The 14,723-nt window shown below is 47.3% G+C and overlaps 1 protein-coding gene across 3 annotated transcripts in view; it reads right to left on the bottom strand.

Moving 5' to 3' along the window:
* LUC7L (LUC7 like) overlaps positions 1 to 14,723 on the bottom strand; it is a 53,962-nt gene that overhangs the window by 24,262 nt on the left and 14,977 nt on the right. For all 3 annotated transcript variants that reach the window (XM_022594301.3, XM_022594300.2, XM_089896476.1), the window contains 6 exons: positions 11,642 to 11,752; positions 10,585 to 10,728; positions 6,348 to 6,524; positions 3,936 to 4,024; positions 1,031 to 1,060; positions 468 to 635 (listed from right to left, as the gene is read on the bottom strand). In XM_022594301.3, the coding sequence (XP_022450009.1) occupies positions 468 to 635; positions 1,031 to 1,060; positions 3,936 to 4,024; positions 6,348 to 6,524; positions 10,585 to 10,728; positions 11,642 to 11,752 (719 nt within the window). The remainder of the gene's footprint in view (positions 1 to 467; positions 636 to 1,030; positions 1,061 to 3,935; positions 4,025 to 6,347; positions 6,525 to 10,584; positions 10,729 to 11,641; positions 11,753 to 14,723) is intronic.

Raw genomic sequence — 14,723 nt, 5'->3', positions numbered from 1 at the left:
TGAACACTGCAAAGGAAAATACAACAAGAGTCCACACATGGAATACGATCCATTATGTAAAAACACAATGGAAAAAAAGATATTTAAAATTCATCACACCAAAGCTAACAGTGGTCGTCTCTGAATATGATCATTAGTGGTGTTTTTTATTGTTGCTGTTTTTCCTTTAAAAAACCACAACAGAGGTAAGCAGGGCCTAGTCAGGGGCTCTGTGTACCAAAGTGACAGTGAGTGTGCAGCCCCTGAGCATGGCCATGCCCACGTGCGACCACCTCCTCAGCCTCTCAACCGTCCCAGCCCTGAAGCCATCTGCTGCCCTCGGTTTAGGGCTCTCAGTGCCCTGGGCCCCATTCAGGACTCCTCAAGGCCCTAACACTCTGTCCCACAGATGACAGACCCCCAGACCCTGGCACACAAAGAAAGGGTTCACTCCTGGACGCAGCTACTGAAGGAGTCAGAGTAGTTACTTGTATTTCGAACTCCGGTCCCTGGATGCCCGGCGGTGGCCCCGGCTGTGGCTCCGGGAACGGCTTCGGTGGCGCCGGTGTCTGTCTCGGGACCGGGACCGGGACGACTTCCGCCGCTCTCTGGAGATAGATCTTGACCGCCTCCGACGCCGGTCCCGGGAGCGCGACCTGCAGCAGATGTTCTGCTGATGCTTTACTGTTATCTCCCCTCCTCCCATAAACTTACAACTTGGGTTCACAATAATCCTACCAACTACTCTGGTAACTACGGCCAGACCCTTCCCGCTGACGCTTCCTGTACATTGGCCAGGAAACTCCCGTCTGCCCAGCAGGCCCCAGCAGCGCCCTGACTGTCCCTCTCATTGACAGTGGGTCCCCACTCCCACGCTGCACTAAGCCCCAGCCAACGCCAGCTACAAACGGGACTGGAGTCTCACCCACGTCCTGTGCCCTTCATGAGCCAGACCTGACCACCAGATAGTAACTGTGAAGCTATAAAGGTTAAGTATTAAGTGCACATAGAAAAGAACATCTCACTGAGAACACATAAATGGAAAACCTACCTCCTGCGATCTCTGGTTCTTGATCCAGACCTAAAATGGAAAAAAAGATGAACAATTTCCCAAAAACAGCTCCATCCCTTACAGCTGAGGGGAGGTGCCTCAAGTTCACGTGGTGAAGGAGGGCCAACTTCCCAGAGGACCTGCTATAAGGCCCGCCTCCAGCCCCAGCTGCTTGGAGGCAGAACGCAGAGATCAGCACCCAGGGGTCCATGCTGCACTGAGTTGAACCAGTGGCTCTGCAAACTCTTCACAGTGGACACCACCTCAGCTACACAGATAGTCACATGGCAGGTGCAGGGCTGCGCAGGACACCCAAGTTGCAAACACAGGTTCACTGCCAGTGAGTGTCACATGAGCTCCCTGGGAAACATTATACAACCAACAACTAAGAAATGCACTTTACAATGAGGTCTCATTTCATTCCAAGCAGAAATTTACAAGATCACCACCAACATGTGCTCAAGGAGGAAGTGACAAAAGATGCTCACACATCATGTGGCTGGAGGGTGATCTGACAAAGCCTCTTGAAAAGCAATTTTTGTAACACCTACCAATATTTATATATTATATTCCTTTATCCCAGGAATTCTAAGGAATTTTATAAACCCTCAAACTCATACAAAGATGGTCACTAGATTACTTGTTCAAAAATAGTTTCATAAAAACTTAATCAAAAAATTTTTTAAAAAAGCAAAGGCTTTGGGCTTCCCTGGTGGCACAGTGGTTGAGAGTCCTCCTGCCGACGCAGGGGACGCGGGTTCGTGTCCCAGTCCGGGAAGATCCCACATGCCGTGGAGCGGCTGGGCCGTGAGCCATGGCCACTGAGCCTGCGCGTCCGGAGCCTGTGCTCCGCCAACGGGAGAGGCCACAACAGTGAGAGGCCCGCGTACCGCAAAAAAAAAAAAAAAAAAAAGCAAAGGCTTTAAAAAACATAAAAAGCAAAGGCAACAAAAGCAAAAGTCAACAAGTGGGACTACATCAGACTAACAAGCTTCTGCGCAGTGAAGGAAACCATCAACAAAATGAAAAGGCAACCTGCTGAACAGGAGAAAGTATCTGCAAATCATGTATCTGATAACAGGCTGATATCCAAAACACAAAAAGAACTCTAAACAGAAGGGGAAAAAAAAAGGTAAAAACATGGGCAGAGGACCTGAATAGACATTTTGTCAAAGAAGACATACAGATGGCCAACAGGCACATAAAAAATTGCTCAACGTCACTATTCAGCAGGGAAAAGCAAATCAGAACCATAATGAGATATCACCTCACACCTGTCAGAATGGCTGTCATCAAAAAGACAAGAAATACACTTGTTTGTGAGGATGCAGAGAAACGGGAATCTTTGTGCACTGTTGGTGGGAATGTAAATTGGTGCAGTCACTATGGAAAACAGAAAGGAGGTTCCTCAAAAAATTAAAATGGAACTACAATATCCAGAAATTCCAGTTCCGGGTATTTTTACCTAAAGGAAATGAAATCACAATCTTGAAAAGATAGCTGCACCCCCATGTTCACTGCAGCATTATTTACAGTAGCTTAAACATGGTAACAACCTAAGTGTCCACTGATAGATGAATGGATAAAGATGATGTGGTTGTACGTATACAGTGGGATGTTATTCAGCCACAAAAAAGATGGAATCCTGCCATGTGTAACAATATGGATGGACCTTGACAGCATTATGGTAAGTGAAATAAGTCAGACAGAAAAAGATAAATACTGTATGATCTCAGTTATATGTGAAATCGAAAAAAACCCAAACCCATAGATACAGAGAACAGACTGGTGGTTGCCAGAGGTAGGGAAATGGGGGTGGACAAAAGGGGTGAAGGTGGGAGAATAAAAGGATATAGTTAATTACAGCATCATAGTAGGGACTTTGTGTAGCCTTCAAGAGCACAGCTGCTATGGGAAGCTCTCACATGTGGAGGGTTCCACATATACCCATGCACACAACATGTCCAGTGACTGTCGTCACCTCTGTGTCTTTTTACTTAATATATTTTTACACTGTTTTGAGTCTATTTATAATCAGAATCTGTTAGATAGTTAAAATAATGAAAAGAAACACAAAAGATACAATAAAGGATTATTTGTCCTGAGTTATTCACTAAGGAATTCCTCCAGGAAAGCCCAGTTTCTGTGCCCAATATGAGAGCGTGGTTACTCGGCGCTCCAGCCTCTTCCTTGAACTCTGACCAGACCCACTGTCTCCACCTGCATGTCTCTTAGGCTGAAGGGATGTCTCTTAGGCTCAAATACGGCCACAGCCAAATTCTCCTCCCCACCTCCTCCTCATCCCAACACACCATTCCCAGTCTCCCCACCGCCATAAGCGGCCACTCCTGGTCAGAAACCCTGAGCCAGCTCCACTCCCCCTTTGCACAACTCGCTCTGTCCACTAGCAAATCCTATCAGCTCCACCCCCAGAACACATCATTCCCTCCTGGCCCTCACAGGGTTCAAACTGCCACCTCCTTGGCCTGGACCCCAGCTAGCTCACGTTCTCTCTGTGGGTCCTACCCACAAGCAGGCATGGCGGCGTGAGAGCATGTTCCTCTCTGGTGTCCCAGTTCCTGCCTGTCCTGCTGGTCAAGGGCTGCTCCACAGGAGGTGCTGTGACAGGTCCCCCTCCACCCCTGCCAGGGAGTCCACATCTTTCTAGGTAAGCATCAGGTGGCCACAGCTGCTCGAGCGGCTTGGGTGTCCTGTCCACACCACACAGCTGTGCACACAGGTCCTCCTGGACCAGCCAGAACCTCGCTTGACCGAACGTGCTATATGTTTGCTTATTTTTCTTTTAAGAGCCACCCAGGTAACTGGCAGACCTCAACTGTCAAGGGCAGTAAATATGCAGTGCTGCCAGGAAGAAGTGGGGTGTCCTCAGGTCGCATGTGCTCACCTCCTGCTCAGTCGTTCTTCCCGCTCCCTCTCCTCTCTCCTCCTCAGCCGATCCTGATTTCTCTTCTCCTGCTTTTCAGCCACAGTTTTCTAAATAAACAAAAAATAGGAAGATGGGGGAGGAACAAGTCACACACTAGAGTGAACATTATTGAACAAAGCACCTTTATGTGACCTCAATACTGGCAATTTAAGAACCTAAGAGAAACTCAGGAAACAGGAACACATTCTTCATAAAACCTCTTAAACAATGGAAAATACATGGGAAAAAAAAACGCTTTATCATTTTACAAGTTCAGTGACAAACTACATATCCTAAGTGCTGTACATCTAAGTCACAGAAATTTTACCATATTGCTCAAATCAATTCATAAATTTAATTTTTTTACCCCAAGGAGACTCCACAAACTTCATGTAAAAGAGAAAACATGTATCTGACCGAATCCATCTTGCTGCGGGAGCCAATCTGCCCTGCCAAGTTGCAGCCTGTCCCGGGGTGCTGGCGGGGCTTCCTGGGGACAGCAAGCTCCACACGTCCCATCAGGCTGGGTCATGGCGAGCACAGTGGACAAGGAAGGCAGACAGGCAGGAGGTGGCCTAGCAACCCCCCTGCCAGAGCACCATCCACTGGCTAGCTCAGAGCACCCCAAAATCAACTCGGAGCCTTTCAATGCCCCCCCTCACGCTGCTGAGAGGAAGGCCCTGAGGGGGAGGAACTTAGAGCCAGGAGACAAAGGCCCGAGAGGGCATAAAGGGTGACCTTAAATCTCAGTTCGGATGGGAGCCAGGCCCCAGGAAGAGAAGGCGTGGCCAGGACAAGGAGAGGCCGAGAACCGGCCTGTGGGCTGGCATCACCTCCTTCCCAAACCCTCCCCACTCCCTAAAACACTAGGTTCCCCCACCTGAGGAAAGTCCTCACTCTTCTCACCCTGCACCCACCTTGGAGCATGGCCCAGGGGGTGCACAGCCCAGGGCGGGTGCACACCTCCAGTACCACTGGGAGTGAAGTCATCTCTGATTAGAGCACACAACTCCCACCTTCCTTATCGTTAAGAGGTGCACTTCCAAATACATTTTCTGTTGATAGTTTAGCAGCTATTTATCAAAATCTGTAACTTAGCTGGGTTGTTCTATCAACTATATACTGCTCATAACTGCAATGACAATACATGACTTCTAGATCAAGTGAATACTTAAATTCTAAAGGTTTCAATGTATTCTGAAGCAAAGGTACATCTTACGAAAAAAACAAAAGGCTTTCAGATATAAGAAACATTAGGACAAAATTCTGGGGTGTTATGGAATGGGAAGACAATTTAAAGGAAATTCCCTAAGGAGCAGATTTTTAATGGGGATGGTAGTTGACACCAAATTGTTATTTACATTCTACTGACTACATATAAAATATTTTTACGTGTTTTATACCCATAAATTTATAAGAAAAAAATTCCAACTTAAAAATGTGTGACAAAGAATATCATTTTTCAAAATTCTACTGGGAGCACAGGAGCAAATGTTTCAAGACCAGTGCTGAGACTGCCACCCAGCTCCCTCTCCCAGGGCCGAGTCGCACATCACTTATGGGGGACCGTCCCTGGATGCAGGGCCCTGCCATCCGCTGCTCCTTCCTGGGGGCACACAAGGCCCAAGGCCTTGACTATCGTGGTGTCCTACAGTCAGGTGCCATGTGTCTATCCTTCCAATAGATTTCAGGTGTCTGGATAAAAGGCCTGCACATTTCCCAGCATCCCATCATAGGGTCCCAGTACACAATTACGGAAAGCACCATCCATTTGAAGAAGACAATTCAAAATATCACAAACTTATTTAATCTTCCTCCTTGGCATTCCGTACCCAAGATGTCGAATGTTGTAGAGCTTAACCCAGAACAAGGAGGAGCCCCGAGGAAGGGACACAGGCATCCAGCAGTGAGGCAGGGCTATCAGAAAATGCCCCATCACCTTCTCATCCTTCTAGCCAGACCACCCTCCATGTGTCCGCCTCTGTCCAAGAAAAAAAATTGCAGACTACTGGCTCTTTCCCATCACCAACAGAAGTGTTTTCAGAGGGGTACGAGAACTCTCTGTACCGTGGGACTGAATTCTGCCATTTTCCTCTGTAAACAAGGGGTAGCAGACTAAATAAATATCCCAGGCTCTGCTGGATTCTGAGATCTTAGATCTCTTGTGGGAACATATGGATGAAGTCTGAGTAGTTCACTGTAAAACTCAAGTATAAAACCAAGGCATGATCTTAGAATCAGAACAGAAGGTTTTCAGTACCTCCACCAAACCCCCCCCCCAAAAAACAAAACAAAAACAAAAAAGAACACAAGGTTTTCTAAAAGCAAAGAGATGTGAAGACAATCAGAAAACTGCTCGGGTTTCTTCAGAAACACAACACATTAACATACCCTTAACTGATCGAGCTTCTCACGGATCTGAATGAACCCCAAGTGTAACTTGCCCCCGAAGTGGTCTGCAAGACGACGGTCATTGTCATGGAGACCAAGGTAGGCTGAACAGACTTCACAAACACGCAGCTTCTGCTGCTGAAAACTGGATGCAGGCATGGAATTCCTGTATTCTTCCTGGAGAAGGGGAAGAGAGTGAGAGTCAAATGTCACTGTCTACTCAGCCCCTAAAATGGAAGTATGTGAAGGGACTACAGAGATGACTTTTTTTTTTTTTGGCTATGTGGCATGTGGGATTGAACCCGAGGGTCCTGGCAGTGAAAGTGCCAAGTACTAAGTACTAGGCCACCAGGGAATTCCCTAGAGATGACTTTTTTTTTTTTTAATGTTTTATTTATTTTTTGGCTGTGTTGGGTCTTCGTTGCTGCGCGGGCTTTCTCTAGTTGTGGCGAGCGGGGGCTACTCTTCGTTGCGGGGGCTTCTCTTGTTGCGGAGCACGGGCTCTAGGTATGCGGGCTTCAGTAGTTGTGGCATGCAGGCTCAGTAGTTGTGGCACATGGGCTTAGTTGCTCCACGGCATGCGGGATCTTCCCAGACCAGGGCTCAAACCCGTGTCCCCTGCACTGGCAGGTGGATTCTTAACCACTGCACCACCAGGGAAGTCCGAGATGACTTTCAAATACATAAAAACTGAATCGTTTTCAAAGCTTCAGATTCTTGTAACCAGCCCAATTTTAATTGTTTAAGAAATGAACTACCAGTCATGATTTCAAAGCAACAAGGGGTATTCAGGACACTCAGACACACAGGATGCTGTGTGTGCTAAAAGGCTAGCAGGGAAGGTGAGTCCCTGCTATGGTGGAGAGCTCTGCAAAGACGAAAGAAACAAGAGGGGAGAATCTTCAACAGGGGTCTTAAAAAACAAACAAAAAACCTAAACCAAAGAGACGAGCAAAAAACACAGGAGTATCTACGGAGATTGTCCCAATGTTCAGGAAACTGTATCCCAACGCAGCTCCAAAAGCTAAAATTTGGAAGGACAAATACATTAGACACTCTCTTCAAAGGAGGAAGCGTGCCAAATGGAACAAAGCACACTCCCTCCTGCAGCCAGTGCAGTCTGAGTCTAATCCGAAGAAGTCACTAGGGACTTCCCTGGTGGCGCAGTGGTTAAGAATCCGCCTGCCAATGCAGGGGACATGGGTTTGAGCCCTGGTCTGGGAAGATCCCACATGCCGCAGATCAACTAAGCCTGTGCGCCACAACTACTGAGCCTGCGCTCTAGAGGCCGTGAGCCACAACTACTGAGCCCGCACGCCACAACTACTGAAGCCCGCACGCCTAGAGCCCATGCTCCACAACAAGAGAAGCCACTACAATGAGAGGCCCACGCACTGCAATGAAGAGCAGCCCCCACTCACTGCAACTAGAGGAAGCCTGCGTGCAGCAACAAAGACCCAATGCAGCCAAAAATTAATTAAAAAAAAAAAAAGTCACTCGGCTTCAAAGCAAAATACACGAAACACAAAAGAAAATGAACCAGAACGTGGTTACTGTCGCTTGTGCTCAAGTTAAAACATTCCTTCAAAATCTAGGTTTAAGAAATGCATTTCAATAATCATTTGCCCTTAAAGGGAAGACTGAATGTAGTAATCTTCCATTAATTCACACATTCAAAATGTTCCCTAGGAAATGCAAATCAAAATAAGACATCACATCACTCACTAAACCGGCAAAGGTACAGAAAGGCACTCTAGTGCCCAGGACCCCCACTGTCCTTACTCTGGCCACTGTCCCCATCCTCATCACCTGAGTGCCCCCCATAGGCCTTCCTCAGAACTACAGGACAGAACAGGATGGGGTAGGGTGCTCTTCCTCCCCTTAGCAGGAGGCAAGGCTGTCTCGTCATCCTAAGAAATGATACAGAGAGGTGCTGCGTACTCTTTACCCAGTTTCCCCCAATGGTTCTATCTTTAAAAACTATAGCACAACATCACAGAAAGAACACTGAGTGATACAGTCAAGGTTCAGAACATCCATCACCACAAAGGTCCTGCCTGCTGCCCCTTCACAGCCACACCCACTTCTCTGACTCCTGGTGACCACCAATCTGCTCTCCATTCTTATGGTTTGGTCATTTTAAGAATGTTATATAACAGATCCACATAATATTTAACCCTCTGGGATTGACTTTTTTCACTCAGAATAATTACAATTGATTTTGAAAGAGATTAGAGGAAGGCATTCAAAGTTTTACAACTACAGAGAGGGGCAGAATAATATCACAAATAGTGTACCCACCATATTCAGCACTTCTGCTTAAGGTTTTTGTTTTTCTTTTAATGAAAGATATAGAACATTATGATGGAAATTCAGTTCCTGATGTTTCCCTCTCTAGTGTCTGTTCTCTCCCTCCCCAGAGGCATTCGTGTGCGTTCAGCATAATCTTCAGTGCTGTCTCTGTACTTCATTGCACATGTGGACCCATAAACCATGTGTGCACCTGGGGCATTTAGAAGTCCTGCGTCAGCACTACAGGTCTTTCTCCCACCTGTGTTGCTGGAGAGCTCTCTCCAGGATGTGGCAGGCAGATTTGTTCAGTTCGTTCACTGCTGCAGGACTCCATTTCAGGGGCACATGGCTGTTTGTCCATGGGTGGTTTTCCAGGTTACCGACGGTTGCTCATTTTACCAGTTCTGCTGTGAGCGTCCTTGCACCTGCCTTCTAGCAAGGATGCTTGGAGTCCTGGGCACAAGTTGCCATGGGTCCCCTATCCTGCTGCCCTCTTGGCTGTCTGCAGACATCCAAGTGGTGAACCCCACATCTACAATCATTCAGCCTATGCATAAATCTCGGAGCCATCTCACGGGTTTCTGGTGTCTGCTCTGCTCTTCAAAGCAGGAAGGCTTGGCCTCAGGACTCGCTAAGAGGCCGCAGAGCTTCCTTCCTGACCCTCTGGCCTTTCTGCTGGAGCTGTCAGCAACCGAGGGAGCCTGACTTTTTTTTTTTTACATATAAACATAAATTTCCCATTTAAGTACACAGGGGTTTAGTATACAGCCGTGTAGGATTTCTACGCAGGACTTGCGACTCTTCATGCACACGTCACTGCCTGAGTGGGCCTCGCTCGAACACCCACAGGCAGTCAGCAGGATTCGTGTATTCAGCTGAGAATCGTTGTGTCATCGCTGAGCTGCTACTATGTATCAGGCACCATGACAAGCCGGGGGTGCAGCAACAACCAAAACCAGCCCTGCACTGGGGCACCGCCCACTCCACCATCTCACCTCTACCCACCATTCTGAGAACCTTCTCATCTGGTCTCAGCTAAGGGCCTTCCAGGGTCCCTCTGTCCTACCTGGACACGCCCTGCACCCCCCAAGTGCACCCATCTTCATCAGAATTAATCTTATCCGTTGCTCACATTCCTTTCTGCCTGGCCCCCCTCCCCACAGCAGTATCATCTCCAACAGGAGAGGGAGTCTTCCGGCTTGCTCACAACTAGAGAAGTGCCTGGCCCATAGCTGGAGTTTGACAAACACTTACTAAAGGAACAAACCCGCCCCGTCTTCCTCTGACTACCATTCCCACCGTTCTCGAAGCCTGCCCAAGCCATCTCCGATTCCAGCAGTGAGATTTGAGAACCAGGGAGTATGCAACAGAGGAAATCATCTAGGAGGAAAACGGTTGTCATGGATACAGACATTGAGTCCCTGACTCAGCTTCTCCACCACACAGCAGTGTGTCCTGGCCTGGCAGCCTAGCGGACACCACCTGGGTACCACCTGCAACCTGCACGGGTCTTTCTACTGAGGACACAGTGTCACTAAGCACCAGGCCTCACTGTACATAGCATCTGCAATGCAAGTCTGGCCCAATTACACCAGGTGAACACCCACCACGCTGCCCCCTCCCTGGGAGCCAGATGGACAGACGGCAGGTGCTCACTAACACTCCTCCGCTGACTGTTATACTCAGGACGCACTCTACACGTGGGAATAATGCGCAGAGCTGGCAAGTGCCTAGTCTGAGGCCACACGGGGTCACAGGGACAGAGTGAAGACACAAACCCCAGTGTGTGCTGACTCTAAACCGTACAATCCTGACAATATACCACCTTATTTCCAACTCCTTCCCAATATGTATACAAAAAAAGAAGGCATGGCTTAATCTTAGCCCAAAAGGTCAACTCTGGAGTTACTACTTCCTCCCTCTCTAAGACATTTTTGTCACCAACCTCAGCTTCTTTTTTCTTTGCACGGACTTTCTCCACTTCCATAAGAATCTTCTGGGATTCATCCACATTTCCTTCAGCTCCTAGCTGTTCAGCTTTAGCAAGAAGCTTCCCTATTTCTTCGTTCAACTCATGTACTTTTTCTGCCTACGAGAGAGAAACAATCAGGTAAGGAGACATCTAAAAACAACAGATTTTTTAATGCAAAGAAAACGAGTGTTTCTCTTGTTGCATTTCTGGTCTGTTCCACTGAAAATATTAGAACAGCTGGAAACCCTCAATGATGACATGTGAATTCTAACAATTACGACATCCTTAACGCCACCACTGAGACTGATCATAACTAGACCTGTGCACCACGTTCCAATAAAAGCAGTGGCACCGCTGTTACTGCCAACCGGTTGCAAGGACCATCATGTGGGTCAGCTTCTAGACCATCTCTTTTTATGCCTTCTACTACAGTTCAATCTTCTGGGTAAGGGTAAAAAAATGCATGGGTCTAAATGCATACACTTATACTGTAAGCAAAATGCCTAATTTTGGGGATTTGCTTTCAGAAATAAAATGGCACCGTTGATCCAGTTTGCAACTGTCTATTTCCTAAGAAATGCTTTTATAAAACTGAAAGGAAAAAAGACACTGAAGAGAGTTCCACTGAAGAGACAAGGGTCATCCAGATGACACACAGGCCAATTTCACACAGATCTACTTTCTTCTTCCATGATATGGATGCACCACAGTTTAACCATTTCCCTGCTAACTTTTCTCATTTCCTGTTTTATGTAGGAATGTTAGAAAAAAAAAAAAAGAAACTTTAAAACATACGCACACGTGCGCACACACACACAAAAAACAAAACAAAACAAACAAAAAAACCCACACGCACAGTGTGGGGAGGGGCTAAGAGCGCAGCGACGGCCTTCCCTCCTCACTGGGAACAGCCAAGGCAGTGGGTACCATCCACCCCAAAGATGCACACTCAGCAGTGACCGTGACTGCTAGCCCGGTGGCAGCCCAGTTCTTACGACAACAATGTGAGGCGAAGGCCTCCCCAGCATACCTTTGCGGAAACTTCTGCACTGATCTCCTCCTGCGTCTCTGCCAGCCGCTTCTTGGCAAGCTCAGTTCTCCGATCACACTCAGCAATAAAGGACTCCAAGTGATCCATCGCCTAGCTCAGGAGAGGCAGAGAGCTACAGTCAGTGACACGCCTACGACCTCAGAACTCACGTGTTCGATAGGAAATAACAGTCCTGGGTTGGTTCTTAAAGCCTGTAGGTTCAGTGGGAAGATCTGAAGCTACACTACAGCTAAAATGTCCACAATCACATTCAATTAAGGGGCTCTGTTAAACCAAATGACCACTCAAAAGCATGTCTTCTCATCTGATTTATTTATTTCCAAAATTTGTAAAAGAACCCCCATCCCTCAACAACGTTTCCAAGAAATTTCTGAGGAAAATTAAAACACCTGGCCATAACTAACAGTGGTCTCCGAGGGTCAGAAAAGGCTGGACTGAGCTAACGTCAGAGGCCCTCTCCTGGTGAGTCGTGGGAGATGCAGATGATGTACTCACTGGTCTTTGTGAGCCACGTAAATATTATTCCCTCATGCTCTGAGGGTAGAGTTCCCCCTTCCACCTCAAAACAAAACAATAGAACAAATGTTACTGAGAGCTGTGAACACGTTTAGTTATTGCCCACCGTCTAAAGTAGCGGGAAAACTGGTTACTACTTACCCAAAAAGGTAAAGGAAAAGACACTCTGAAAAGAGTTGGTGGGAATCAATAAAATACCAATTAATAAGCAGTCACATATGCTAAGCACTTAATTTGCCGTAATTAGTCAAAGGCCCCAACATAACTTCAGATAAACATACAAACAGGACGTCACTTTCCCAACTGTCAGGCTAGGACCAGTGATAAGTAGCACCTCCCAAGTTGCTGAAGTCAGCATCATGTTACATAGACAGCAAGTGAGGTTAGCAGTGGATGACCGGGTTAGACAGGGTGAATGATCCACCGCTGAAAAATAGAGAAAGGAAAGTTCTGGGTGGAAATGATAATAAGGCAGGTGAAAGTTAGGCCAACGGACCAAAGGAGTGATAATCTATGTCTCTTCCTCCAAATATGGTCAGGACAGAGCACTCCTCAAGGATTGGTGTGACACTGGAATGGACAGTAGGGACACTGGAGAGGATTACAGTCCCCTCTTTTCAAATGAATGCATACTTGGGAGTAGGTCAAGACAGGGAAGAGGCTCGTGATGGTGCCAAGCCCCACTGCCCACAAGGCCAACTCCCAGATTTCACTCCACACACTTGGAACTCAGGACCTCTTTCCTGTCATTGGTCCCCAAATATTCTCAATAAACATTTCACTATGTTCAAATCAAACGAGCAGGAAAGCCGATGACTGGCATTTGTTTGCATGCATGCACTGCATTTCCTGGAAGTATGTCAAGTTGACCAGCTCTGCTGACAAGGTGGGGACTTGCCAGGATCAGAGCGCCAGTGAGCTGACTCGGGTCACGTACCATCTGTGCTCACCTGGAACAACAGCTCCTAACAGACCAGCCTGAGAGGTGCAAGGGTCATGCATGCACACGTGCTGAGACTTTGATGCAGAGTTCCTCTATTGTCTACCCAAAAAGAGGGATCTCACACCTGACACAGCCAGGGATCTGCTCAACAGGGATTGAGTGGGGAATACACATTGACAGTTCTGCCAGTGCTTTTACCAATCAAGGCAACCAGCTGCATCTAAGCAAAATATAAACTGACTCAGACATCTGATAAGCTAAAAATTAAATGGTAAACTTCACAACACAGACTAGACATACTGCAGAGACGTCTCTTAACTGCCATGTTCTTTAAAAGATGACTCTGTCCTACTGCCCCTCCCTCTCTTCAATGTGCTTCTCAATTCCAGATTGGTTCCTAAATCAAAAAGCAGGTTTAGCGTTTCCCTGGTGGTACAGTGGTTAAGAATCCGCCTGCCAATGCAGGGGACACAGGTTTAAGCCCTGGCCCAGGAAGATCCCACATGCCGCGGAGCAACTAAGCCCATGCACAACTACTGAGCCTGCACTCTAGAGCCTGCGAGCCGCAACTACTGAAGCCTGCGCCCCTAGAGCCCGTGATCTGCCACAAGAGAAGCCACCACATGAGAAGCCCATGCACTGCAACGAAAAGTAGCCCCCTCACGCCGCAACTAGAGAAAGCCTGCACGCAGCAATGAAGACCCAACGCAGCCAAAAAAAAAAAAAAGCAGGTTTAAATGATTAAAAAAAAAAAAAAAAGGTACTCAAATCTAAAAATTAAGTCCTAATCACAAGGTACCACTTACTAGGAAGTTATCCACCTTTGTAACTCAGGGGTGGTGTGATGAACCATGAACTATTCAGGGGGCCTGGGCACACCGCTGGCACAGGGGGCACACAGGTCTCACTGCCGCTGGAGGCTGTCCGTCCACACACAGGACCATGAAGTGCTCTCCCTGACCCTGCCTGCCTAGCAGCATCAGTGAGCCTAAGAGGAGCCCATGCTGTCAGCAGAACAGTCACAGCAAACGTGTGCCTCAATACAGCCACGCAGGGGCTCTCAAGGTACCCAATTTTCAGATGAAGAAATGGAGGCACAGTCTCCAAACTCCTGAGCGATGGCATCAGGATGCAAAGCCCCTTGTGGTTTGACTCCAAAGTACCTACACTTAGTCCTCACAGCTCTGAGGCAGTTTTCACCAGCCCAGTTTATAGAAAATAGAAAAGGGCAAAATAACTTGCCCAGGGTCACACAAGGACTCTCACCCAGGACCTGACTGGGAAAGCGTGACTGTCACACTGCACACCTACAGAGACCAGGTGTAAGCAGAACCGGTCCCATTAGTTGATATGGTGTGTTGCTCTGGAAACCTGTCAAATAAAACATCACAAAGCAAGACAATGTGGGGGAAAAGTGAACCATATTTTCACTGAATTAGAGAGAAGCAAATCTTTACATTTTCCACATGTGAACACTGAAGAAATGGGCTGCCCTGTAACCTTAATGTTCTGTGTGTCTGTGTTCAAGTTGAAAAACATGAGATGTATTTATAGAGATGACCAATTCCCTGTCCTAAGGAATTCCATAACACTCTCAAGAAA

The sequence above is a fragment of the Delphinapterus leucas genome, chromosome 15 (assembly GCF_059928025.1).
Source record: "Delphinapterus leucas isolate spDelLeu-1000000601 "Yukka" chromosome 15, BTC_Dleu_Yukka2, whole genome shotgun sequence".
Lineage (NCBI taxonomy): Eukaryota > Metazoa > Chordata > Mammalia > Artiodactyla > Monodontidae > Delphinapterus > Delphinapterus leucas.
This window is presented reverse-complemented; position numbering and strand designations above follow the sequence as displayed.